The sequence below is a fragment of the Emys orbicularis genome, chromosome 10, assembly GCF_028017835.1.
Source record: "Emys orbicularis isolate rEmyOrb1 chromosome 10, rEmyOrb1.hap1, whole genome shotgun sequence".
NCBI classification, from domain to species: Eukaryota; Metazoa; Chordata; order Testudines; family Emydidae; genus Emys; species Emys orbicularis.
The window spans coordinates 14930015-14954918 of NC_088692.1; the positions used below are offsets into that span (position 1 = coordinate 14930015).

Genomic DNA, 24904 nt, shown 5'->3' on the forward strand with positions numbered 1-24904 from the left:
CATAATGTACATAGACTTGAGCAAACTTGAAATTGTTATGTTTATTCTGGTTTCATGTGAATGGGAAGCTCTGAGTACATCATGGATACAAAAATTTCATCCGCATCCACAACAATTTCCTGCTATCTGCATTCCACCCATTATATATAGCCGCATGTGCACCCACACCAACAGCCTTACTGTTAGAGCTCTGTGCAGATGTAAAAATTTGGATCTGCATCAGATACGTAAAGCTGGTAAAAAGATGGTTACCTAGGGAGGTGGTGGAATCTCCATCTTTAGAAGTTTTTAAGGCCCGGCTTGGCAAAGCCCTGGCTAGGATGATTTAGTTGGGTTTGGTCCTGCTTTGAGCAGGGGGTTGGACTAGATGACCTCCTGAGGTCTCTTTCAACCCTAATCTTCTATGATTCTATTAATACAACCACATCCACAGATGCAGATATGCACAGATTTGCAGGGCTCTACATCATGGAAGATTTATTCCTTCCTTCCCCCACTCCCCATGTAAACACTTTGTCTCTTCCCTCCAGCAGTACTTACTGCACATAATTCCCCACATATGCTGGCTATAAAATGGTGTGGGTGTGTGTAAGTAAAAATTCCCTGTAAGCTGCATGGCTGGGAAGCAGCCTATTTAGCATCGCACAGGCTCTCAGGGAACCCGCCCAGGGACCTGCCGTGGCGCCCCTCCCCAAACCCCCAACCTGCCGCGGTCCGGGTACCCTTCCCACAACCCCAACTCAGCCTGTGTCCCAGACCTGCCGGGGTAGCGCAGCCCAAGCCACCTGGACCCAGCCGCAGCCGGATCAGTCTGGATCCCACCGGGGCGGCACAGCCCGACCCAACACTGACCCAGCCCCAGGCACAGCCAAAGCAGACCAGCGAGGGCAGATCTCCCCACCTGCTGGGGCAGAGGCAGCTATCCTGCAGCCCCAGAGCTCCCACAGCAGAGAGAGGTGCCTCTCCCCCCCAGCCCAGGTGCTGCTGCAGGGAGAGAGGGCTGGGGGGAGTCCTCTCTTCCCGCCGTAGCCCCAGAGCACCCTCCTGCAGCCCAAACCCCTCATCCCCACCCCAGAGCCCACACACCCCAACCCCCTACCCCAGCCCTGAGCCCCCTCCCACACTCCGAACCCCTCGGCCCCAACCCCACCACATGAATTTTGTTATGTACACTAATACGAAGGAGATGGAGGTGATGTGTGACACAACAAAATTCATTCTGCATGAGTGGGCAAAATTAGGGGCAACACTGCTCTGTGAGTGTGTGTGCGCGCGCAGATTCTCTCTTCATAGATGATTTGTTCCTTTTTCCACACAATACACAAAGTTTTTACATCATACATTCTAAAACCTGTGTTAAGCAACTCCTAAGAAGAACTGTACTCAAGACATTTGAGGATACTTGAAGTTGTCTCTTAAGAGCAGGTCTTATATATTTTATACTTAAACCTTAATAAGTGCACATACTTTATATTACATCCTTCCCTGAAACGGAAAAGCACACCCAAATAGAAGACAGACATGCATCAAATGTGACTCATGTGGAAAATTCATTTGGGGGGCATGAAATAAGAAATTTCATTGCTTAACTGATTGTAAAATGAAATCCAATCATCCATGCTTAAACAGTTAATATGAGATTAGGTAGATAAAAAAATGACCTTTTAAGGCCCTTTTGCTACAGACAAAGGGATATTTTGTTTCTTTCTAAGGCTAGGTCTGCACTAGGGGGAGGGATCGATTTAAGATACGCAAATTCAGCTACGCGAATAGTATAGCTGAATTCGACGTATCCGAGCCGACTTATCCCCGCTGTGAGGACGGCGGCAAATCGACCGCCGCGGCTCCCCCGTCGACGGCGCTTACTCCTACCTGCGCTGGTGGAGTACGCGCATCGATTCGGGGATCGATTGTCGCGTCCCGACGAGACGCAATAATTCGATCCCCGAGAGATCGATTTCTACCCGCCGATCCAGGCAGGTAGTGAAGACAAGCCCTAAGGAAAATCATCTTTTCATCTACTGAATTAGCTAGCTGCTCTATCATCTTTTAAGCAATCTTATCAAGGTCTCAATGAAAAGAACAATGAGTTCTCACAGACAACTGAAGTGGAACTTTTCTCATCAGGGCACTAAAAGGAAAGATGGATTTTTTACGTTTTCAGCTCATTCCAAATTTTCTAAAATACAGCATTTACTTTCAGCACCGGTTAAACGTACTGTAAATAGTTTTGTTTCCTGGTCAACTCTAAGAAGTTGACCAGTGCTCCATGTAATTGAAGAGACAGCTGTGAAACATAAAAGCCTTTAGATACCATGCAAATTCAGCTTTCTAGAAGGCTAGACAGAAGTCAGCATTAGTGAGGTTGGTACACATTCAAATCTCAAACAGTTACATTAATATTAGTGTGGTTCTACTATTTAAAAAAACAGCAGGAAAAGAAACTAGAAAGTTCCAGTACTCAGCTCCTGAGCTGACCATACAAAACTATGAGAATTGGGAGAGAAATAATAAAAAAATAAAAAATAATAATAATAATAATAATAAAAAAAACAACACACACACACACACACACACACACACACACACACACAGAGGGCATGCCATTTGTGCCAACCAAGCTTTGGGCATTTTCCTGTCCACAAAATCTAATACAGACTTACACATGAATTGATTTCATTTGCTAATGAAGAGCTGATTTATGGACCAAGAAATAATAAGCTAAGTATGAACTCTTTGGCCAGATACAATGGTATAAAATAAAATAATCCTTTCATTGTTTTCCATGTGTTTGAAAAAAATATATATATAAACCCTGCTAAATGCATCAGGAATCCATTATGGCACTTATATAATCAATTCAATAAAAATGTGTTTAAGGACATCAACAATTCATCACTGAAGCTGTTGGCATATGTACTAGGAGTTTTAATGAGGATATTTCATAAGCAAATATGAACAGTGCAGAAACTTTACTGGAAGGAAACTGATGAGGAAAAAAAAAAGGGTAAGAGCTTACCTTTTCCATTGGAAGCTGAATAGAGGCTTTACAGTCTGAAAACTCTACTGTAATACTGGGTCCTTGAATTTCCGTAACTATGTATTGTAGTTTCTGGGATTCCTTTAACATCTTCCTGTTACTTCCACCAAATTTACCAAGGACACGATAAGCCACATGAGAAATGCTGTCAGCAGGATTGCGTAATGTACGCCATAAAGCCTACAGATAATTTAAACGTTTAAGCGTGCTATATTTAGAGAAAAGTGTTGCTTCAAAATATTATTAACTAAACCTGCACATTTCTATAAGAGAAATTTATTTTTCTCTCAGTGAATAAAATCTCTCTCTCTCTCCAATAGCTTACCAGACATTACAAGAATTTCCTCTTTTTGAAAATCAAATGTTTCCATTATGTTGTATTTAAGCAGCTGGTCTTTTACTTCTGGTTCTAAAAAGTAGTATTAGCTTTTCTCAATATTACAAAGAAACAGTACAGTTCTCAATTACAATTTAGATTTCATGGCTAACACTGGAAGGGAAGCATTATATACAAAACACAAGGACTCACTGAGGCTGAAGTAAATTTAGGTTAGTGTGCTACTTAATAAGGAAGCTCCATATACATAGGGCTTGAAAAGTAAATGCTATGTTTGGAGTGCAAGGTATATTCAGCTTTTTCTGCATGTGATGAAGAACATCCCATTTTAGAGAGGAAATGGACAAATTTAAACACAATGTAGCATTTCAAGATAATCCTCCCTCTAAAAATATGAAAACCCTGAAGTCATCCAAACCCCTTTTAAGAAGTAAATCATGCCTCAAATCTACATACTACATGGTTTTAAAAGAGCAGATAACACAAAAGTAATTAGTTATTTTCCAATCCATTACCTAAACTTCATTATCTTTGTATCTATTAATCTTATTGTACTTGCCACCTTGCTAGAGAATCTCAATTCTTGGCTTTCAAATTTTTTTTTTTTTTTTTTAAACAACAAATATAGGGGGAAGACCTACCAAAATGTTATGTCCTAGCCTCATTTAATTTAAAGCTTTTCGTATGTGCATCACCCAGCTTGAAAGTTCTGCGTCTACTTTGTAGAGACCTAATGGGAATGGTTCTCAGAACAACCCTAATAATCTATGATTCTAACACAGACCACCCTGAGATTCAGCAATCCTAAATTTCAAAGCAAAGGTTTAGGGATATTTAAGTGATCAATGACCCCTAGTGGTTTTAGTAAAAACTACATATTTACCTGCATAAGCTCCGCTCTAACTGGCTGAATATGATCATACAGGAAGTCTGGCTGTAAATTATCCACACACAATTCAAGAGTTCTCAAACCTTGGCTAACCAGGGTCTGAGATCCATTTAGAGCTGACACCAAAGGATCCATCAACATTGGCAGATAAGGAAGGAGGGAGCTCAATCGAACTGGTACAGTGAGACAAAGTTCTACAAACAGATCCTTCATATGCTGCTTGTGCAGGCCACTTTGCAACATATTAAGTCCTGAAAAATAGTAGGCGGTTACATATTTTTAAAAACAGACACTATAATAATATGGTCTAAAACAGGAGTGGGCAAACTATGGCCCGAGGGGCGCATCTGGCCCTCCAGAAATTTTAATCTGGTTCTCAAGCTCCCGCCAGGAAGTGGGGTCCGGAGCTTGCCCTGCTCTGGCGCTCCAGCCGGGGAATAGGGTCAGGAGCTTGGCCCGCTCCGCGCGGCTCCTGGAAGCAGCAGCATGTCCCCCCTCTGGCTCCTACGCACAGGGGCAGCTAGGTGCTCCACACGCTGCCCCCCCAGCTCCCACTGGTTGGGAACCGCAGCCAACGGGAGCTGCAGGGGCAGCGCCTGCAGACGGGGCAGCACGCAGAGCTGCCTGGCCGCACCTGCATAGGAGCCTGAGTGGGGACATGCTGCTGCTTCTGGGAGCTGCTTGAAGCAAGCACCACCCAGAGCCTGCACACCCCGACCCCCTCCCGTGCCCTGACCCCCTGCCCCAGCCCTGATCCCCCTCTCACCCTCCGAACCCTTCAGTCCCAGCCCAGAGCACCCTCCTGCACCCCCAAACCCTCATCCCCAGCCCCACCCCAGAGCCCACACCCCAGCTGGAGCCCTCACCCCCTCCTGCACCCCAACCCCCAATTTTGTGAGCATTCATGGCCCGCCATATAATTTCCATACCCAGATGTGGCCCTCAGGATTTCACTTTCCTGATATTGATTACCTCTCTCCAAATCTCAATGGTTCGGGTTGCTCCCCTGCTCAGCATTAATACTTCTGGCTGCTATCTTTTCTGTCATGCATACCATTATAGCCAATCTAATTTTGTTAAATTAGTTTGTCTTTCGACACCGTCACCATTATTTTTTTAAATCTGAGAAAAGGCAGTTTTTCTTTGTAGCGGTCTCCCCAAATTGCCATGGTTCTAGCCACATTGCTTCTCCTATCCCACTCTTACTCCTCAGTACTCCATGCTAACAAGAACAAGCATAGCAGAACTCACAACCGGAGGCAAAAAGAGTGAACAGCAGGAGCTGAGGTAGCCAGAACCCTGGAGACGGAGGCAGTGAATAGCAACAGGAAATAAGCTAGAGTCAGATATTTAAAAAACATGTCAATTGCCAAGAGTCACCATGTGTGATATCTATAAAACACTTTTACCCAGTAATAGAACTGCATTTTCAACACTTAATCGGAAATAGGGAAAGGTATTTGTTCTGACCTTGCAATAAGTTTGGTAACAATGGCAAGAACTCTTGATACAGGAGATCATGACTGCCTCCTCCAATAGATCTGAACAGTGCTCTAAGTAGAAGGAAATAGTTGTATGGCTCCTTGGCAGTCTGTGCAAGTTCCATAGAGCTGTTCACTATCTTGTGCAAATGCGGCTATAAAAAGAAAAGCTTCAAGATTAAAGCATCCATTTCATCATCACTGTTTAAAAGTTCAACAGGATACAAAGTTATTTGCTGTCAATCTTCTAGATCAGGGGTTCGTGACCCCCAGGGGGTCATGAGGTTATTACGGGGGTGGGGGGGTCGCAAGGTGTCAGCCTCCACTCCAAACCCTGCTTCGCCTCCTGCATTTATAGCAGTGTTAAAAATAAAAAAAGGTGTTTTTAATTTATAAGGGGGTCATGCTCAGAGGCTTGCTGTATGAAAGGGTCACCAATACAAAAGTTTGAGAACCACTGTTCTAAATGAAATAACCTTCCTTGATATAGGTGAGCAGCAGAAACACAAGCTTAACAAAGAGGCTGCTAAAGGTTAAACATTAAAAATTTAGAAAGAGATTATCTGAATTAGAGCTAAGAATTGCATCACTCTCAACCACTGGAGACATGGGTTCACATTAGTCACAAATGAAAGAGTTTGCTCACTTATCCTGCAGTACAAAACAAAAAACACTGAATCCGACATAATTGGCAACCCGTGCTCCAAAGAACCTTAAGGATGGACTAGCAGAAATATCAGAGGTAAATGAGCAGAGAATTTGTACAGCACTCTCTTGCTCTAGGTCTAGCTCTATCATTAAAGCCTTCATTTTCATTAGCACTAAATTCACAAATTTTTTTAAAGCACTCCATTTTTTTTTTTTTTTAAATCTCTCTGCAATTAGAAATTTACAATTCTGGTTAAGGTCGTCTTAGAATGTAGGGCATTAACAGCTTGTGGAAACTATTAAAAATTGCAAGGAGATATCAGAACTGTCTCATCCCAGGTATGAACAGTGAAATAATTATAGCTTTTATTAACGTCTGAAAGCCCTGTACTCTGCTACACAACTGCTGTGAATAGCTTTCATCATTCAATTAAATTGTCTACTCAAGGCCACATCATCAATTCTGTTGAAACAAAAATATAACACAAGCATGGAACTGTGAAGGCAGTAAATCATACCATTTAAATTGGATTTGCAGTTTATAAACTGCAAGTGACCTTGATTTTGATGACAGGAAACTACATTACATGCATATACACCTCTACCCAGATATAACGTGACCCGATATAACACGAATTCGGATAGAACGCGGTAAAGCAGTGCTCCGGGGAGTGGGGCTGCGCACTCCAGCGGATCAAACCAAGTTTGATATAACGCGGTTTCACCTATAACACGGTAAGATTTTTTGGCTCCCGAGGACAGCGTTATATAGGGGTAGAGGTGTAGTTTCAGATTACTGTTGCCTTACAAAGAAGCAAGTTAAATTAGTAATCCATAAGTAAGACTAAACTGCTCTATCTAGACAGCACTCAACCAGTCCTTTTACAGTGAACCCCCAAACTAAATATCTACCAATATAAAGTTGTTTATGTTGGATACTTCTCCCATTCCCTCTCCCCCAAAAAGAGTGGAGGAGCAGGCAAACAGGGTTACTTAAGATTTGATGCCTTTTTTGCCTGTATACACAGTAAGTGGTTCTAAGGAAACTCTTTACTTTTGTGCTTTTAAGTACAGAAACCACCACATTTCTAAGATCATTTTAATGAGGCAGCTTAGACAATATTTGTCACAGGAACAATTTTAAAAACAATTTTGTTTTCCAATCCAGACTTCAATGCCATTACTTGCACAAACATACTCCTCTCATTGAAGCTGTGTCATAATAAAGGCTACAATTAAGCATTAATATACTGCAGAAGGCTTATTATTAAAGAGAGAAAAGTGATTTGAACTTTTTATTGTGGCTACAGCAATAAAGGATAAAAATACAGTAAGATACATAGCCTGGCAAGAAAGTTATTCAACCAGGGAAAACTTTATGGGACTCCTAAGCAGACAACTCATATACTCAATCATAAAGACTTAGAATTTTCCTCATCACTTCACAGTTCCCAATATGAGACAGTCATTCATGAAAAATATTTCTTGCAAGTAGTCTATCTTCTGCTCTCTGCATGCTGGATCCCTGTCATTAATGGAAGGTTTTTTGTTGTCGTTGGGTTTTTTGTTTTTTTTTTAGTGGGGTGTTTGTTTGAAAACAAAGAACATTTTTCAAATGTTAAAATGGTCATTTCAGGAAAGGCATTTTATTGCTAAAAACAGTGAAGAAAAATGCAAACACAAATTGGAATATTTTCCTTCCCTTCGTCAAAATGAACTTTACCTTCAGCATTTGCTCATTTTCAGCTGCAAATAGTGAAACAGAGCCAAAGACTAGTTTGAACAGCTTGAGATACAGATTGGACAGCTCCACGTTCGAGCCCATTTCTGGCAGCCGATCTAGAAGATACTCCACCAGAATTGTAGCAAAAAGGGCAGAGGTGGTCAGGTTTGCCAAAAAGGAATTAGCAACAATCTGTCAAAAGAAGCAGATAGGGCAATACTAATTCCATTATGAAAGGAACACTGGGAAAGTCAATTTTTTTTTTTTTTTTTTAAATGGAAGCAAAGTAGTCACTGCTGTTGCTGTTCCACCACCAGTGACTCAGTTTAAATTATCCACAAAGGATAAATTATCGTGTTCCCTGTGCAACATATCAAACTTTTCACTTAACTGGCCCAACTCCTATAGTTATTGCACAAGTATTAAAATCACATTGCAGTCTAAGGGAATTAATACTGAAGGACAGTAGATGAGAACTCTAGGTTAGGGGTTCTCGACCTTGTTCTTTCTGAGGCCCGCCCCATGCTATAAAAACTCCACGGTCTACCTATGCCACAACTGCTTTTCTGCATATAAAAGCCAGGGCCAGCATTAGGAAGTAGCAAGCAGGACAATTCCTGGGGGCCGCATGCCACAGGGCCCCCCGGAAAGCTCCCTTGCTCAGGCTTCAGCTTCAGCCTCAGATGGCAGGGTTCAGGGCCCTGGGCTTCAGACCCATACGGTGGGGCTTCGGCTTTCTGCCCTGGGCCCAAGTGAGTCTAATGCTGGCCCTGCTTAGCGGACCCCTGAAACCTACTCCCGGACCCCTGGTTGAGAACCACTGCTCTAGGTTACTACTTTCTGCACAACTCAAAAACCCCCTCCATTCAGCACGTGAACAATACAGTCCACCGATACCTTCACTGTTAACTTGAAATGTTTAAATTTAAGTTACATGGTTTAAATTTTACCTACACAGCAATAACTGTAGAAAATAAAATCCATCTTTGCAGAATATTTATATTGTTTCAATCTAGACTGGCTATAGAAATACCTTAAAAGTTAATTTCCATGTTCTGAATTAAAAACAAATATGAAGTCTGATTTAGAGCAAAAAACAGCTATGCCTCACTGCTGTATAAAGTAAAGCCATTTACCTGAAGGGCATAGTTTTTTGAGATTCTTTCCACCAGATAAGGAACAGTAGTTTGAAAGATTTCTTTAAAAGTCAAAGGATTCATCATTGTGAAGACACCAGCAAAATGCTCCAGGACCTCCTTTTCCTCTTTCATCCTGACTGTCTGACAGTTCGCAACTCGAATATATGTCTGGCCATTTCCTGCTATTTGGACCTAATGCAGCAAAGTTCATATACAGTTAAGTAATGCTGTCACAACATGAACAATTTCCCTATTCTCAAAATATCTGTATAGAATGCCAGTTGGTACACAGTGCCTTATATGCAAGACAACAATGCCCCAGCCCTGGGAAGTTTTCAGAAAATACATCAAAATTCGACGTTTTAAGCACAATTACGAAATTAAAAATCGCCAAGTCAAGAGTGGGAGGGGGAGGAGACAGAGATAACATCACATTATATTTGGGCAATTATATAATTTCAGACTAAGTCTCCCGTTAAACTACAGATTTCAGTTAGACATATGGTAAGTGAATCCCTTCATGAATTTTTGAAGGCAGGATTGTATTTATTTAATAGATTCTAGAGTCTGACCTCCAACATAACACGGACCATAGAATATTTGTTTACAAAATACACATTTTTCCTCACAGACCACCAAGCACTTTGTCAGTCTTTAAATTAATGAAATTCTATAGCAGAAGCATTTCCAACATCATAAATTCCACACATACAAAAACAAAAAACCCCAAAACCTAGGTATATAAATATAGCCCCATGGACTTCATTTTCATACATGGATCAAAAATATTCTCTATTAAAAACACATAGTATACAGAGCTTTTGTGTATAAAAGTGACACAGAATTATGCCCTGGCCAGACTACATACCTGATAAATATCCAAAGCTTGCATTGCATATTTCACCAACTTTATATAGATCTGGGTCTCCTTTGGCTGCAACTGTTTGTTAGGAATGAACTGTGCTTCTGGAAGAAGGAAAGAATAAGCAAAGTTTATCTCTATTACAAATATAATTTGATTTTATGTTATAAAGTGCAAAATTAAAAGTGGATGTAATTAAATATTGTGTAGTATTACCACCAGGTGCTTTGCATGATGTTATGCCCCATGTAATTGTCTTGACACCACAGACCAAAGTTTTTACCAAGCTTCGGCAATCTGTGACCTGGAACGTCTGCTTATCTTCTTTCTCTTTTTCCCCTTGTTTTTCAAACACAGGTGCTGGTGCTGGGGTCACAGGAGTGGCAGGGGCAAGGGATGGAACAGGAGCTGCATTTGCTCCTGTCGGTACTCCAGGTAAAGCAGCTTCAGCTGCACCAAGTTCAGACTGTGGCTTACACTTTTTAAAAATGACAGAAAGCTGGTACCGTGCTATGGTATGAAATTTCAAAACAAAAACCTGAGGCAGGAGAGAAAAAATAAAGGGAGATTGAATTAATTTTGAAGATTGACCCTAAAGTTAATATACTAGAAACAAACTGCTTCAGACCAAGACAGCTGGGTTAATAAAAATTATACTCAAGATCTCAGAAATACCAAATAGCCCCAAAATAATTCAAGTAATCACTGTTAAAATTCTCTTCTAAATGGACTGACAATATTTGATTTACCTTAACACATTCCAAAAAGTAAAAAATACTTGAAGACTAATTAAGCCCCCCAACTGAGATCTGATCTCATATGGTTACTTTCCTGATCTGTCTGACATCAGAGAACTAGATTTTTCAAACAAAAATTAGAACAGTCATAAGCAATCCTAGAGTAATATTTGCAGATCTCCTAGTTTCCACGGTTCACCTGCTTCCATGAATACATACAATTCTATGCTTTTCTCCCTTGCTTCATATTTCTCACCTTCTTTCAATTAATTTTATTGATTATTTTTCTAAATTTTAACTTCCAGTTTGATAAATGGGCAAAATCATAGGATACCTGGAACACAGACACTGCCAGTCCACTACACTGCACCACAATACCATCTGATATTAAAGAATCTTCATATATAGGGTCAGATCTACTTTGTGTTTTGAGCAAAAGCACGCCTTACTATCCATGAAAAACTGCCAACGTTAGACTAAAAACCTAGCCTAGCCTAAGCAGTAATTCATGTTACTCTGCTAGGATACAGTTCAGGAGTGTCAAGTATCAGAGGGGTAGCCGTGTTAGTCTGAATCTGTAAAAAGCAACAGAGGGTCCTGTGGCACCTTTAAGACTAACAGAAGTATTGGGAGCATAAGCTTTCGTGGGTAAGAACCTCACTTCTTCAGATGCAAGTAATGGAAATCTCCAGAGGCAGGTATAAATCAGTGTGGAGATAACGAGGTTAGTTCAATCAGGGAGGGTGAGGTGCTCTGCTAGCAGTAGAGGTGTGAACACCAAGGGAGGAGAAACTGCTTCTGTAGTTGGATAGAGTAGAGGTGTGAACACCTCCCTTGGTGTTCACACCTCTACTGCTAGCAGAGCACCTCACCCTCCCTGATTGAACTAACCTCGTTATCTCCACACTGATTTATACCTGCCTCTGGAGATTTCCATTACTTGCATCTGAAGAAGTGAGGTTCTTACCCACGAAAGCTTATGCTCCCAATACTTCAGTTCAGGAGTGGTGATGACTAAATTTCAAAGCAGCCATATCCTACCCAGCCCCCTCCCCAGGCAGCTAGCGCCATGATATAAACTGTCATTATAAACAGTTTAGAGAGAAGATGGGGAAGGGAGAAAAACCAAAATCTTCAGGGATCCGAAATCTCTGGGCCTGCCTGCCCAGGAGACAAAGAATATGATGCCACAGCCCTGAACTGCTATGAGACTGATCTGGCTTTGATTCTCAGGGCTGCTCTCATACCTCAAGACTGCACTACCAAGGCCATGTTCACCCTGAGGTCTTTGTGAAAGTCTCCAGCTGTTAAACTAACCATGTTGTATAAATACTGCTCAGAGAACATCCAGATCCCATGGTGGTAAAAGCACTGGAGGCCTGTCTACTTTAACACTCTGACTGCAACTAGCAGTTAGAGCTTCACTGACACTAGCACAGCAGTGGGAGATAGTCACACAAACCTCATTGTAAACAAGGTTCTACAGAGGAAGTATGCTTCACACTTGAAAGGTAATGGGTGCTCAATTTAGCACAGCAAAACTCCCAGAATGTAAAGGAGTTGTGATGACAGGTTCTTTAGGAACTCCCATCCAATATTCAGCTGGAAAGATGGGCGTTATAACAAGGGAACCTAAAGACGGAGTTTATTAAACAGAAAGGAATGGGGACACCCAATACACTAAAAAGGGATGCTGAGGACCTCCAACTAAATTGCAATTCAATTTTCCAGCTGTCGAACATAAGCTGAACACCAGCTGGGGACGGAAAGGAACTTCCCTTCAGGCTAAGATACTGCAAAAGTTTTAAAACCCTCCCTTTGAATTATCTGGACGTGGACACTACTCAAGGCAACAGACAAGACTAGATGGTGTATTTCAGTCCAGCTACGCCTATATGTTCTCCTTCCCATGGGGGTGGATGGGAGAGAGTATTAAGAAGCATTTGGCAATATATTAATAAAAAGATTAAGAGAGTGGATGATAAATTTATAGATCATTCCAATATTAAACTTCTCAACCAAATCAATACCTCTAACATCCTCATAAGAATATCTCTGCCATTTCCATTTTCTTGTTCACTTTTGGAACGGATACAGTCTACCAAGTTTAGAAGAAGCTTGCAAGACATAGTCTGGATACTACTAGGTAATGACTCATCATCAATGTTTTTGGCAAATAACTGGACAGCAAGGGAGAGATCATTGAGTGGTAAATGCTGACGGACGTGATGTACCAGATCTGCCAGTGTACTATACGCAAGTGGCCTATGGATAAAAAAGAAATTAAAAGACATCACATTGATTATACAGTTATAGTATGCTGCTACTCAGCTATCATTAATTGTTACTACATTAAAAACTATTTTTAAATATTAAAATTCAAATTGTAATAGATTTGTACATTCACATTTAACTCTCAATATAATGTATTTCATTCTTTCCTGTATTCAAATTATTATACATTTCCTTTGTACTTTACTATAGGAGCACTAATAGTCCAACAAAACTTGTTTAATATTCCCTCCCCAGTTTTTTCCCTAATATTCCCTCCCCAGTTTTTCTTCCTCCCCTCCCAGTATGTCCCCAGCACATGCTCTCTTCCACAACAAATAGCTTGGTTTAATGTTATATTCTGTTTTCTTAAAACAAGCTAACTTTTAAAGTGTTAATGGTTAGCTGTTTCAGAAACTTTTGTAATTCCTGGGCTCAAAAATTTTAAGAAAATGCACATTTTTATTCTGTATGCCATTAGCACGTGGGGACACATTTAAGGCAGCACACAATGACCATGCTAGGAAAAATTTACCACACATCTGGTGTGGCAATAAAATCTCCATTTCTACATGCAAAATGCAATTAAGTATGCAAATGTAAGCTTATATTTTAATAAAAGCAGGGGTTGCAGCCTTATTTGAAATTGTGCTTGTCATCTGGCAATTGGACTGTATGTGTATCCTACTGTGTATATGCAGAAATATTTACTCAGTGCATTGGTATTAGTACTTTAATCTAACTTATAAAAAAATTAAAAGCTCGGATGACTAAAAATCTGATAAATTTTAGAAAAATGAAATGCTTTTTAAGTAATTTAAAAACTGTTTATGAGCCTAAGTCATTGAGGAAACATATGTCCATCTTAACTGAATTTAAAAACAATATTTTAAAATTAATTCCTCTTGCTTACTTAACAGGACAGTAAAATCCAGGTTTCTGTGATTGTCCAGTAAGAAGTCCTAAAAAACCACACATCTCTCAACTGAGATCCTAGTAGATACACATATTCCATTTATTTTTACAATTATTTATTGAGAATTTTAAGCTCACACGTTCAGCTAGTGATTTAAAATCTTAAACTTTGTACCGAGGCCAGGATGTGGAGTTTATGTAGTTTGTTGCTCTTTATTAATTAGGATTATGTTTAAATACTGCACAGCGTTAAATACAAGTCTTTTCTTAAGCACACGCAATACCTAAGTATAATGGAGTGAATGATTTAGAACTTTGTATATTCAGTAAACACTAAATATAAATACCATTAAAACGCACCACTGACAAGCAATCAGACAGATACCACAAATTTAATCTCATACCTCAGTGTCTCTCGAGCTGTGTATCCAGAGCCAATTAGTATAGATTCGTCAAATAGCTTGTCCATGCATGGAATAAATTCTATAATACAAAAAAACACTACATATATCACCAAGAAAAGAACAAAACAAAAAGTAATTAAGCATTGCATCAAGTAACTAATGTACTTAAATTCACTGTAGTCTGGCTGTGGTTATTACGCAAGTCATTTTTCAAGCAATATCATAATGATAGAAAGTATGTTTACTTAACTTTAGGAACTTTGCACTAATTTTCTCCCTAGATGGTATACTTTAGCATGTACTCAAAGCCACAAAATTGGTATAATAAAAAACAATTCCAGTTCTACATAATAAAAACATAAAAGTAACATTAAGGGTGAGGGATGAATCCCCAAAAAGTAATTTCACAATATATACGAGATGTTATCAATTTATATTAAGGCCAAAAGCTCTTAGTAAGTTTTCCTAAAACCTATTTGTGGCAGGGTGGACTAGGTCTGGAGGCCCCCTGCAGGAGGCCTCATGGCTCTGAATCACCCTGCCCCAGAATAGAGCAGAATGAGGTCCTCCAGGCACCCTAGAGTGGCTGCAGAGGAGCAGCCAATCTGGGGCCAAAAGGGACCTATATAAGACAAGCAGCAGAGCAGAGAAGTTCAGTTCCTGCCGGGAGCTTGAAGAGGGAGGACCAGGTGCCAGGCTGGCTGAGCAGCAGGACCATGGAGAGCTCACTGGAGGCAGAACTGAACCAGCCCAGGAAAGGCTGCCAAAGACCAGGTGCCGGGAAGGGTCAGGCTTGGTGGGAGAGACTGGGTATGAGGGGGTCTGGATGCACAGGGCTTGGGAAGATGGGGGAGCAGCTCCCTGTACAGGGATCCCTCCCTCTGCAGCTGAAGGGTGATGGGTGCAGGAAGTGGGTGGGGGGGAGTTTGTAGAGATTCCTGCAGCTGGGGGAGAAAACTAGGGGAGTCTGACACAGCCCCAGATGCCATGCAGGGGAAAGGAAAGTCCTGTCCTCCCCATCCTAGCAGAGACTAGCAGCTGAGCCAAGTGCAGGGTAGGAGCCACCAGTCGGGTCTTCCCCAGTCCTGCCTCCTGTGCCACAGTGATTTACCTCTCTGCCGGCTGCCCCAGGCACCCGAAACATACTGCTGGGGAGGGTCACATGACCGCCCGTGGCTTCCCTGTCAGAAAGTCACTTTTCTGCGGGGAAGCAAAGAAATCTGCGAGGGACATAAATTCTGCACATGAGCAGAATTCTCCCAGGAGTACTATCTGGATACTGCTGATGGCGGGAATTGTGGAGAAGACTTGCTCATGCACAGCATCTACATTATGCGACGAGACAGAGAAGTCGACTGCTAGACAAGAAGAGGGACTAGAGAGTGAAGTAGAAAGAGAGATGCAATCTCCATTAGGTTGGAATGCATGAAACATATTTAAAACTAAGGGCAATTTTGCATGGATTCTCAAAATGAACAGGGAGCCAGTAGAGTTTGTTTGGTGATGTGCTTGCAAGTGCATGGAGGATGACTAGGAGGAAAGGCAAGCATCAGCACTGTTGCTAGAGAACTCAGATTTAGGAGGGGGCCAGAAAAGGAAGAAAACAATATTAGCAAATTTAGAGTTTTTTCCACCATATCAGGGCTTTACAATCAATCATCTACTATTCTAAGAAGAGATGAAGCCATGAATAAGAATTTCAAATGTGGAGCTGAAATTAGTATACACAGGGAATACCACAGAGGCAGTTGAAGACAGATGTGGGGAAAAAAGAATTAAGTTCAAGACTGCTCGCAGCGTAATAGTGGAGAAAACTGAAGATCTGAGTCAAGGAAGGGGATGGAGAAGGAATTGTGCTTGATGATGGCCCTCTTGCTCAAGAGATCAATTTGTCAAGACATTTAGCTGAACAAAGAGAGGAAACGACAAGTCTTATTAGTCAACACAAGCGGAGAAATTTTGATCATCCGCAATTAAAATATCCAGTATGGAAGCCCCATTCTGAACATAAATCTGAACATAAATCTTTGGTTGTGTCACTACCCTAATTTCTTTTAATTTGCATAAAAACAATTAGGTAAATTAGATTACGCACAACATACCATTAAGGGGATTCTGCTAATGGCTAGTTAATTAATATGACATGTCAAAGATTTAACAAGTACAAAATGATATGAAGTTCCAGGAACTTTGAATTTTCAATCTAATTTATATCATTTTAGTCTTTTGAACGAAAAATGCCACTTGCAATTCAAAACAAGCAGCATCAACAGGGATGTAAACCTTTAAAATGTACATGGACTCTAATTTGCGTTTTAATTTTAAGCAACATTAATAAAATTACATTTTGAAGTCAGTTTTAAAACCTTTGCCTGGGATTGGCATGCACACAAGTTTTGCCCTTTTCTTTTAAATTGATGAATATTGCATTTACAGTGGCAGCAGTGAAGAAAAAAAGACCTCTTTTCTCTCCCCTACCCGCCCCTCAGAAGATTAAGCTCCAAAAAAAAAAAAAAAGGGGGGGAGAGAGGGAAGAAGAGGGGAAATCATAATGGCAAGTACTACACCTCTACCCCGATATAACGCGACCCGATATAACACGAATTCGGATAGAACGCGGTAAAGCAGTGCTGCGGGGGGCGGGGCTGCGCACTCCAGTGGATCAAAGCAAGTTCGATATAACGCGGTTTCACCTATAATGCGGTAAGATTTTTTGGCTCCCGAGGACAGCGTTATATCGAGGTAGAGGTGTATATGATCTGTCAATGAGCATGGGGGTTGCACTTTGAAAATTTCTTCCACTCACTCAGATTACTGGTTCCCACATTAGGTCCCATTTTAAACATAAGGAATCCCTCCCAAACATGTGGCATCCAAAATAAAAAGTCTTAAGTGTGACTACAATACTAAACTCAAAAGCTTGGAAAACCTAAGGAAAACATTGTGTACTAATTCCTCTGTACCTCCCTAGCCCAGCTCTAGCACCTGAGGCAGTGGACCCTTGTTAGCACACATGGTGAGTTACTCCACCCATCCCCACAGACTGTTGGGGGGCCGGGGGGGGGGGGGAGGAGATGGAAAAATAAAAGTTGAAACTCTGAGAACCAGGCTACTCTAAAACTTGACAATCCTGCCAAAAGAAAAGAATGAAGAACAAATCTACCGAAGAACCTACATTAGTTCAGACTGAAAGAGGTCTTCTGTCTGGAGACAAGAACAGCCCAATTAGCCAAGCAAGATCACTTTTTAGGTGGGTGACTATCCCCACTGATGTCAATGGATTACTCATGTGCTTTATTTCAAGCATGCGCATCAGTGGTTGTAGGATTAGGGTCTAGGTGTGTATCAGTGTATAGTAGCAACTTGGCAACGCACAGGTTTTTAAAAAAAAAAGCGAACGAGTTGACAGGGCACCTTGCTCAGTTCTCCATCCCACTCTAGGACATATGACAAGCTCCCTTGCCTGGGAGCAAAGAAAGATGTTAAGGAACAACTTGGTTGACAATTTTCCCAATAACCCCTGACCCAAAGAACTCAAAAATCCAATACAGCCCAATTTAAGCAATTTTATAATCACTACCAATGGTATAATAAAAAAATAATAAAAAGCATCAAGCAGAGTGGATTTGAGACATTTACAGTTTCTACCCATGTTAAAAAAAAATAATAATAATAATAATAACAATAATAATACATACGGCTCCTCAAATCTGTGGTAAGAATGTGCTTAGCAGCTATTAGAAGCTCCTTTCGGAGATGTGCAGTTTCCGCTGGACAATTGGACAGTAACTGCAACATTCCTTTTACCATTTGCTGAGAATACTTAGCCACCAAATCCTGTAAAGTAAATATGCTCAAGTCATATTTGCAATGCAGATTGTTTTAAAACAATTGTTTTGTTTTCAGTTTTCTGTATTCGTAGTTATCTATAATCCCATCTGGCAGAAATTCAGATTTTTTTTCTTTAAAAATTCTGCCGGTAAAAAAAATGAAGTTCTTCAACTGTTCTATACACCTTTTCTTTAGCTGGAAGGTTTGTCTGCAGACTTGAACCGGATTTTTTTTTTTTTTTTTTTTTTTAAATAAAACCTTTCACTAATAGAACAAACCTGTAACTCTAAATTTGCTACACAAGTCTCCTCCCTCCCTAATCCCTGATGCATGCTGCTTCCCTGCAACAGAACTCACATTACTTATAACAGCGACAATCTTTAGCATAACCTACCTGGTATATTCTTATAATGTAGGCCAAAAATGATAATGTTTTAATCTGGGCAGCAATAAAGTCAGCGTACAGCTCCTTATTATAAAGTTTGTGTTGCCTGAAATTGAATTGAACAAGTGTTATGCTTATTTTGTTCCTCCTCTCTTTTTGAAATGAGTTTAGAGCTCATGAATAGTGTCAGAAAGGGCTTCAGTTTGCTGGATAGTCAATTTACCCAAAGTAGAGCATACTTGGGCTCTCAAACCTTCCCTCCTTTGCCCTGAAGGGGCCTAAACCTAGTAGGGAAGGCCCCACCATTAACATTTCCAGCTCCTTGCCCATTCGATGCTTATCCTCTCAGGCAGAAAGGTGTTAAATAATCAGGGCCCTACATACGCTGTGGCACACTGGAAATTCTGTAATAGCTTGATAAGCATTTGAAGGTTTTAACTTATTAAAATGAGCAATTGATCTTGAAAGCCCTCAGAATGTGAGCGCTTTCTACTGCGTTTCAGACCACCATGCAGTTTCTGGCTTTCTACAGAATTCCAAGATGGTACGCTGACAGAGAATACATGACTCTGTACCTCCTCCTCCAGGGGTCACCTCCACTTTCCCTCAGGTCAAGAACGCTCTCCCTACCTTTCTGCCTTTCAAGCAATCGCTCACTTCAAGGAATTGGGAAGACCGGGATAGACTGCCTCTTCCTGCTTCCCCTTCCAGAACCACTGGCTGCTTATCAGGCACACTGTCTCTCTGAAGCAGACAGAATAGTAACCAATAGGCGGAATATCAATGCTCTGCCTAGACAGGAGGCTCTCACGGGTCCAAGAAGAGCAAAAACACTAGTTTTGTGGCAGGATGGAGATTCCATGAGTGTAGTATCCTAGTAAATATGGGGCCCGGCAAACACTGCCCACTGCAATAGCAATTGTGATGCTGTTAGGATAATTTTATTATAAACAGTTTTAAGTCAAAAGTAGCCAAGTTTTATTGTAGTTGCAAGCAATCAAAGGCAAACAGATGTGCTTTAAGATAAATTTATCTTTTAAGATTTTGGATCATTTTTAAATGGCAAATTTAGTTATTAGTTAACTACAAACATAAGAACAGCCATACTGGGTCAGACCAATGGTCCAGCTAGCCCAGTATCCTGTCTTCTGACAGTGGCTCGTCCAGATGCTTCAGAGAGAATGAACAGCACAGGGCAATTTATCAAGTGATCCATCCCCTATCGTTTAGTCCCAGTTTCTGGCAGTCAGGCTTAGGAAAGCAGAGCATAGGGGTTACATCCCTGACCATCTTGGCCAATAGCCACTGATGGACCTATCCTTCAGAACTTTTCTAATTCTTTTTTGAACCCAGTTAAACTTTTGGCCTTCTCAGCAACCTCTGGCAATGAATTCCACGGGTTGATTGTGCATGGCGCGAAAAAAGTACTCTCTTATGTTTGCTTTAAACCTGCTGCCTATTTATTCCATTGGGTTGCCCCGGTTCTTGTATTATTTCTGGGGGGGGAGGAGGGACCTACAGAGCATGAGTCATACTTAGATCTATTACCAATATGACCCAGATTCAACTGAAATGGTTTGTTAAGATAGTCTTACCTGGCTTGCGAGGATACCTGTATTATAATCGTGTTCATGATCAAGGGCACGAATTCAGCCACCACATTATGAATGTTCAGTTTGTAGAGCTAAAAAGAAATAACAACTTGAAAACAAAATCCAATACCCACATTTCACATTTGTGCTCAGCAAATTATTAGAGAGCACATCAGGAAAAAAAAAACTATTCTGAATGCATCATCATCATCATCATGGTGGATTTTGCCACAAGATTTTACATCCGTTTTAATTAACGGCCTAGGCACAGTACACAGACTATCTGAATAGGCAATAGTAAAATATTCACATGCGAGATACTGTACTAACCTGATACATTAGAACAACAATAATGGGAAGCTCAGCCAACACTTTCAAGGAGAGAGACCCTCTGGGAATTATAGAATGCTGAAAAGGTAAAGATATTTTAAAATTTTCATTCTTTTTCAAAAGAAAAATACTAAAAAAAACCTGATAATTAATCCCTTCATAAAAATATGTACATTATTTATCATTCCTTTTAATAATTAAACATTCAGGGTAAATAATACTTAATTTCAGAGCGCATGATATTATATGGAAGTTTTATTCTTTGGCTAAATAAAAATTCTATGCAGACATTTCTTGATCTGTAACTATATTTACATTTTAAATGCAGCTTTGATAAGTGCAACTCCAACACCAAGAGGAGTGAGTCACACACATTTTTAACAGAATATTTTTCAATATACCTGCTACTTTGGGATAATTCAAGACAGACTCAGACATTAGAGATGGTGCCACCTGTGAACTATCCCTTTAAGGGGGTTGGGGCTCAACTGCACCAATCTCCGGGGTGGAGGGAATGAATACAATAGTCATGTGACAGAGAGCATGTGACTAAGGGCTTGGCTACACTTGTGAGTTAGAATGCATTAAAGCAGCCCCGGGCGCCGAAGCTCACTACCCGTCCACACTGGCAAGGCACGTAGAGTGCTCTGACTCCAGGGCTAGAGCGCTCCTGGTACTCCACCTCGGCGAAAAGATTAATGCTTGGTGCGCATTGGCTGAAACGCCCGGGCATCAGTGTGAATGAGGTGTTGCATTACTACGCTCTGATCAGCCTCTGGAAATGTCCCATAATTAAGTCAAGTGGCCACTCTTGTCATTGTTTTGTAATCGCTGCAGGAATGCGGATATGCCCTTTGAAAGCTCCGTTTCTGACAGCCGGCATGCTTATCTGCTCTGAGACAAAGCAACCATTACTGTGGAATGCTGCGTGAGAGAGAGACGCAGGGCAGGGGGGGGGGGTCCTGCTGCTGTCTGAACTTACAAGACAGCATGCTGACATGCTCTCAGCCCCCCAAAAACCCACTCTCTTCCCCCCCACATACTACAACACACTCCCTGTCACACTCCACCTCTCCCCCCACATTTGAAAAGCCCATTGCAGCCACTTGCATGCTGGGATAGCTACCACAATGCACTGCTCTCTGTGGCCGTTGCAAGAGTTGCTAATGTGGCCACGCCCGTGCGCTTGCAGCTGTCAGTGTGGACAGATTGCAGCGCTTTCCCTACTGTGCTCTACGAAGGCTGGTTTAACTCAAAACACTCTACATCTGCAAGTGTAGCCATGCCCTAAGAATCAGGCCTGCTGGGAAAGATAAGAGCAGCCTGTGATCATTCAGGGAGAATAGACTCTGGAGGAACCACTCCATCAAAAAAACAAGGAACACTACCTGGAAAGGATCAGTGAGGTGTCCAAGGCTGAATAACTCTCCAGAACTCCTAGATACAAGGCCCAGGAAAGAAGCCTGCTAGGAGCAAGAGCCAGCTAGGTAGGCTGGGTGAAAGGTGTGGGCGGTTTTGAACTTCGTGGTAATAAATCACACTCCCACAAGGGGAGAATTTTTGAGAAAACACTAACAGTGTGAAGTATGATTGACTAGAGAGGAAAGGGAAACTGAGGGTAGCAGCAGGGCCCAAAGCCAGACCACCTAAACCCTACCACAGAGAGACTATGAGCTAATAGGCTTTTTTTTTTTTTTTTTTTTTTTTTTTTTTTTAAAACCCCTCCATCATGTGAGGTCACAACTTACTCAGGGCCTGATCCAATCCACATCAAGTCAATGGGAGTTTTTCTGTTAATGTCATTGGGAGTTGGCTGCAGTCTAAATTACAGGTCTGTCGCATCTTACGCTGGGGTTACGTTCCGCAGTCAGCGCGTAAAGCGAAAATCGCGTATAGTCAAAATTACATTGAGTGTAATGGCGGGCGGAATCACCCGCACTACAGGTACAGTATTAAAATTGTTATTTTTCTCTTTTTTTTTGTTTTTGCCAACCACATAAAGCTGAAATCACGCATGTTAAATGCACCTAAGATGCGACAAACCTGTATGCAATGTGCCCATTGCAAAAGGAGTATCTTCTGTTCCTACCTCTATGGCTAATAAGTTTGAAAGGGTGGACATGCCATTTTAGTTGTTTTCCATAAGATTTTATCTTTAACATACAGCCAATTTTACAGGTACTCAGTATTTGAGGTCACCTAGTCAAAATACTCACTGTTCTTGTTTCACTGTCATCCCGTTCAGGATTTACTTTCACCACAATTGTTGTAATCATACCAACCATTTCTGGGGAAGGAACAGTATTCTCTGGGATCACCTGAGGATTCTCAAAGTATCGATTCTACAGACACACAAAGCAGAAGTTTTAAAGAAGAGAAACAGATTTAAAATTTTATTAAACCTAATGTTAAAAAAAATTATATAATACATAGGTTGAGAAAAGTATCTATACATCTGGGTATAGTGCTTAGATTATCCAGAAATACAAAGTTTGTTTTTAAAGTCATATGATACATAGAGTACATAATCAGCAATAACCCAAATTTAGGTGAACAGATTTAACAATACAGTTTAGATATTAGAATCCGAATACTCGGGTACATCACTCATGAAAAGTTGTACAGCGCTGTGGTTGTGGAAAGCAAAATATAAGAATGAGTGGAGATTGTCCCTCAGTTATTGAGAATTGGGTAGGTTGTCCATTTAGAAAATACAATCCATGAGGAAAGTATTTTTTACTGCTACTAAATTCTTCGGAAAGGGCTTACTTTCCTTTCTGGAGTTCTTCGGGGTGCTTTTGTGCATATGGATCCCATTGTAGCTGTGAGCTCACAAACTTTGAACCACCAGTGTCCACTGGGACTGAATATTTGCTGGATACACCTTTGCATTCCCCAAAGAATATAACTAATGGAGCAGCTCCACTAAGTTCTTTCATGAATACAGAATAAGCAGGTAAAGCCTCCACATGAGTGGGAAGGAGAGCAGATCATGAGATCCATGTGGACAAAAACCATCTTCAAGGACTCCAGTTACTGTGAGGCAAGTAACCACCTCTCTCTTCTTCATGCATTTGTCATACAGATCCCACTGCAGGTGATTAAGTAGCAGTTACCTTTCAAGGAGGTTGGTGACAGGAGTCCTACCTAAAAATGACTGTAGGAGAGCCCTACCAAACTGGGCATCTGATCTCGAAGCTGCCACAATGGAGCAATGATAGCTAATTGGAGTTCTGTGCATAAATTTAGCAATCTTATAAATCTCAGAAATAGTCTCCCCTGAAACAAGAAACAGAAGTTGACTGAGAACTAGTAGAACATTTCTACCTTGAGAAGAGGTTGTTTGTTTAATGTATAGGAAATCTAAATACAGTCTGTAACCCACTTAGAGTCTTTCAGAGAAAACAACTGGCACTGTAGACTTATCACCAAAAGCCACAAAAAGTCTGGATGATTTCAGAAATGGCTTTGTTCTGGAAAGAGTCTTAGGGCTATGCCCCTTTATATCTAAGGGTATGTCTACACTAGAAACTAAGGGTATGTCTACACCCAGCCGCTAGTTCGGCGGCTGGGAATCGAAGTTCTGGGTTCGACTTATCGCGTCTTGTCTGGACGCGATACGTCGAACCAGGAAGTGCTCGCCGTCGACTGCGGTACTCCAGCTGGACGAGAGGAGTACCGCAGAGTCGACGGGGGAGCCTGCCTGCCGCGTGTGGACCGAGGTAAGTTCGAACTAAGGTACTTCGAACTTCAGCTACGTTATTCACGTAGCTGAAGTTGCGTACCTTAGTTCGATTTGGGGGTTTAGTGTAGACCAAGCCTTCGTTGACCTATATTAGATCAACTTACAGCCATTGCAGTGCATATCCACACTACGCTCCTTGGGTCGATGGTGCGTGTCCTCACTAGGAATGCTTGCACCGATCTAGGAGGGGTAGCGTGGGGAACTGAGCCCACAGGATCCTGGGCTCCTGGCTGGCTGCCTCCCCTGCTGCTCCCCGTTCCCCGCCCGGAGCGGTGGGGAAGCCGCCCAGGGCTTCTCCCCCTTGGGGAGCAGAGTCCAGCTGCCCCAGCTTCTCCTCCCAGCCAGGTGCTGGGCAGTCTTGTCAGTTTCTGGGCACCAGCAAGGAGCCCTGAAATTGACAAGACAGCCAAGGTTCCCAGCCAGGAGTGGGGTCCAGCCACCCAGCTCTCCTGCCATGAAATTGACAAGACAGCCAACAGCCCATGTATGTAATGCAGTGTTTGCATCGCCCTAACTATACCAACATAAGCCTCTCGTGAAGAGAGTTATGTCGCTGCAGTATGGCGCTTACATTG

General features: G+C 41.5%; 1 protein-coding gene across 1 annotated transcript in view; it reads right to left on the minus strand.

Moving 5' to 3' along the window:
- TRRAP (transformation/transcription domain associated protein) overlaps positions 1-24904 on the minus strand; it is a 153623-nt gene that overhangs the window by 114245 nt on the left and 14474 nt on the right. Inside the window, exons 9-22 of the mRNA XM_065412772.1 lie at positions 22801-22926; positions 20585-20662; positions 20258-20346; positions 18672-18768; positions 18145-18283; positions 14447-14525; positions 12887-13121; positions 10336-10657; positions 10126-10223; positions 9255-9449; positions 8119-8310; positions 5737-5902; positions 4261-4517; positions 3020-3220 (exon numbers count right to left, since the gene is read on the minus strand). Of these exons, the coding sequence (XP_065268844.1) occupies positions 3020-3220; positions 4261-4517; positions 5737-5902; positions 8119-8310; positions 9255-9449; positions 10126-10223; positions 10336-10657; positions 12887-13121; positions 14447-14525; positions 18145-18283; positions 18672-18768; positions 20258-20346; positions 20585-20662; positions 22801-22926 (2274 nt within the window). The remainder of the gene's footprint in view (positions 1-3019; positions 3221-4260; positions 4518-5736; positions 5903-8118; positions 8311-9254; positions 9450-10125; positions 10224-10335; positions 10658-12886; positions 13122-14446; positions 14526-18144; positions 18284-18671; positions 18769-20257; positions 20347-20584; positions 20663-22800; positions 22927-24904) is intronic.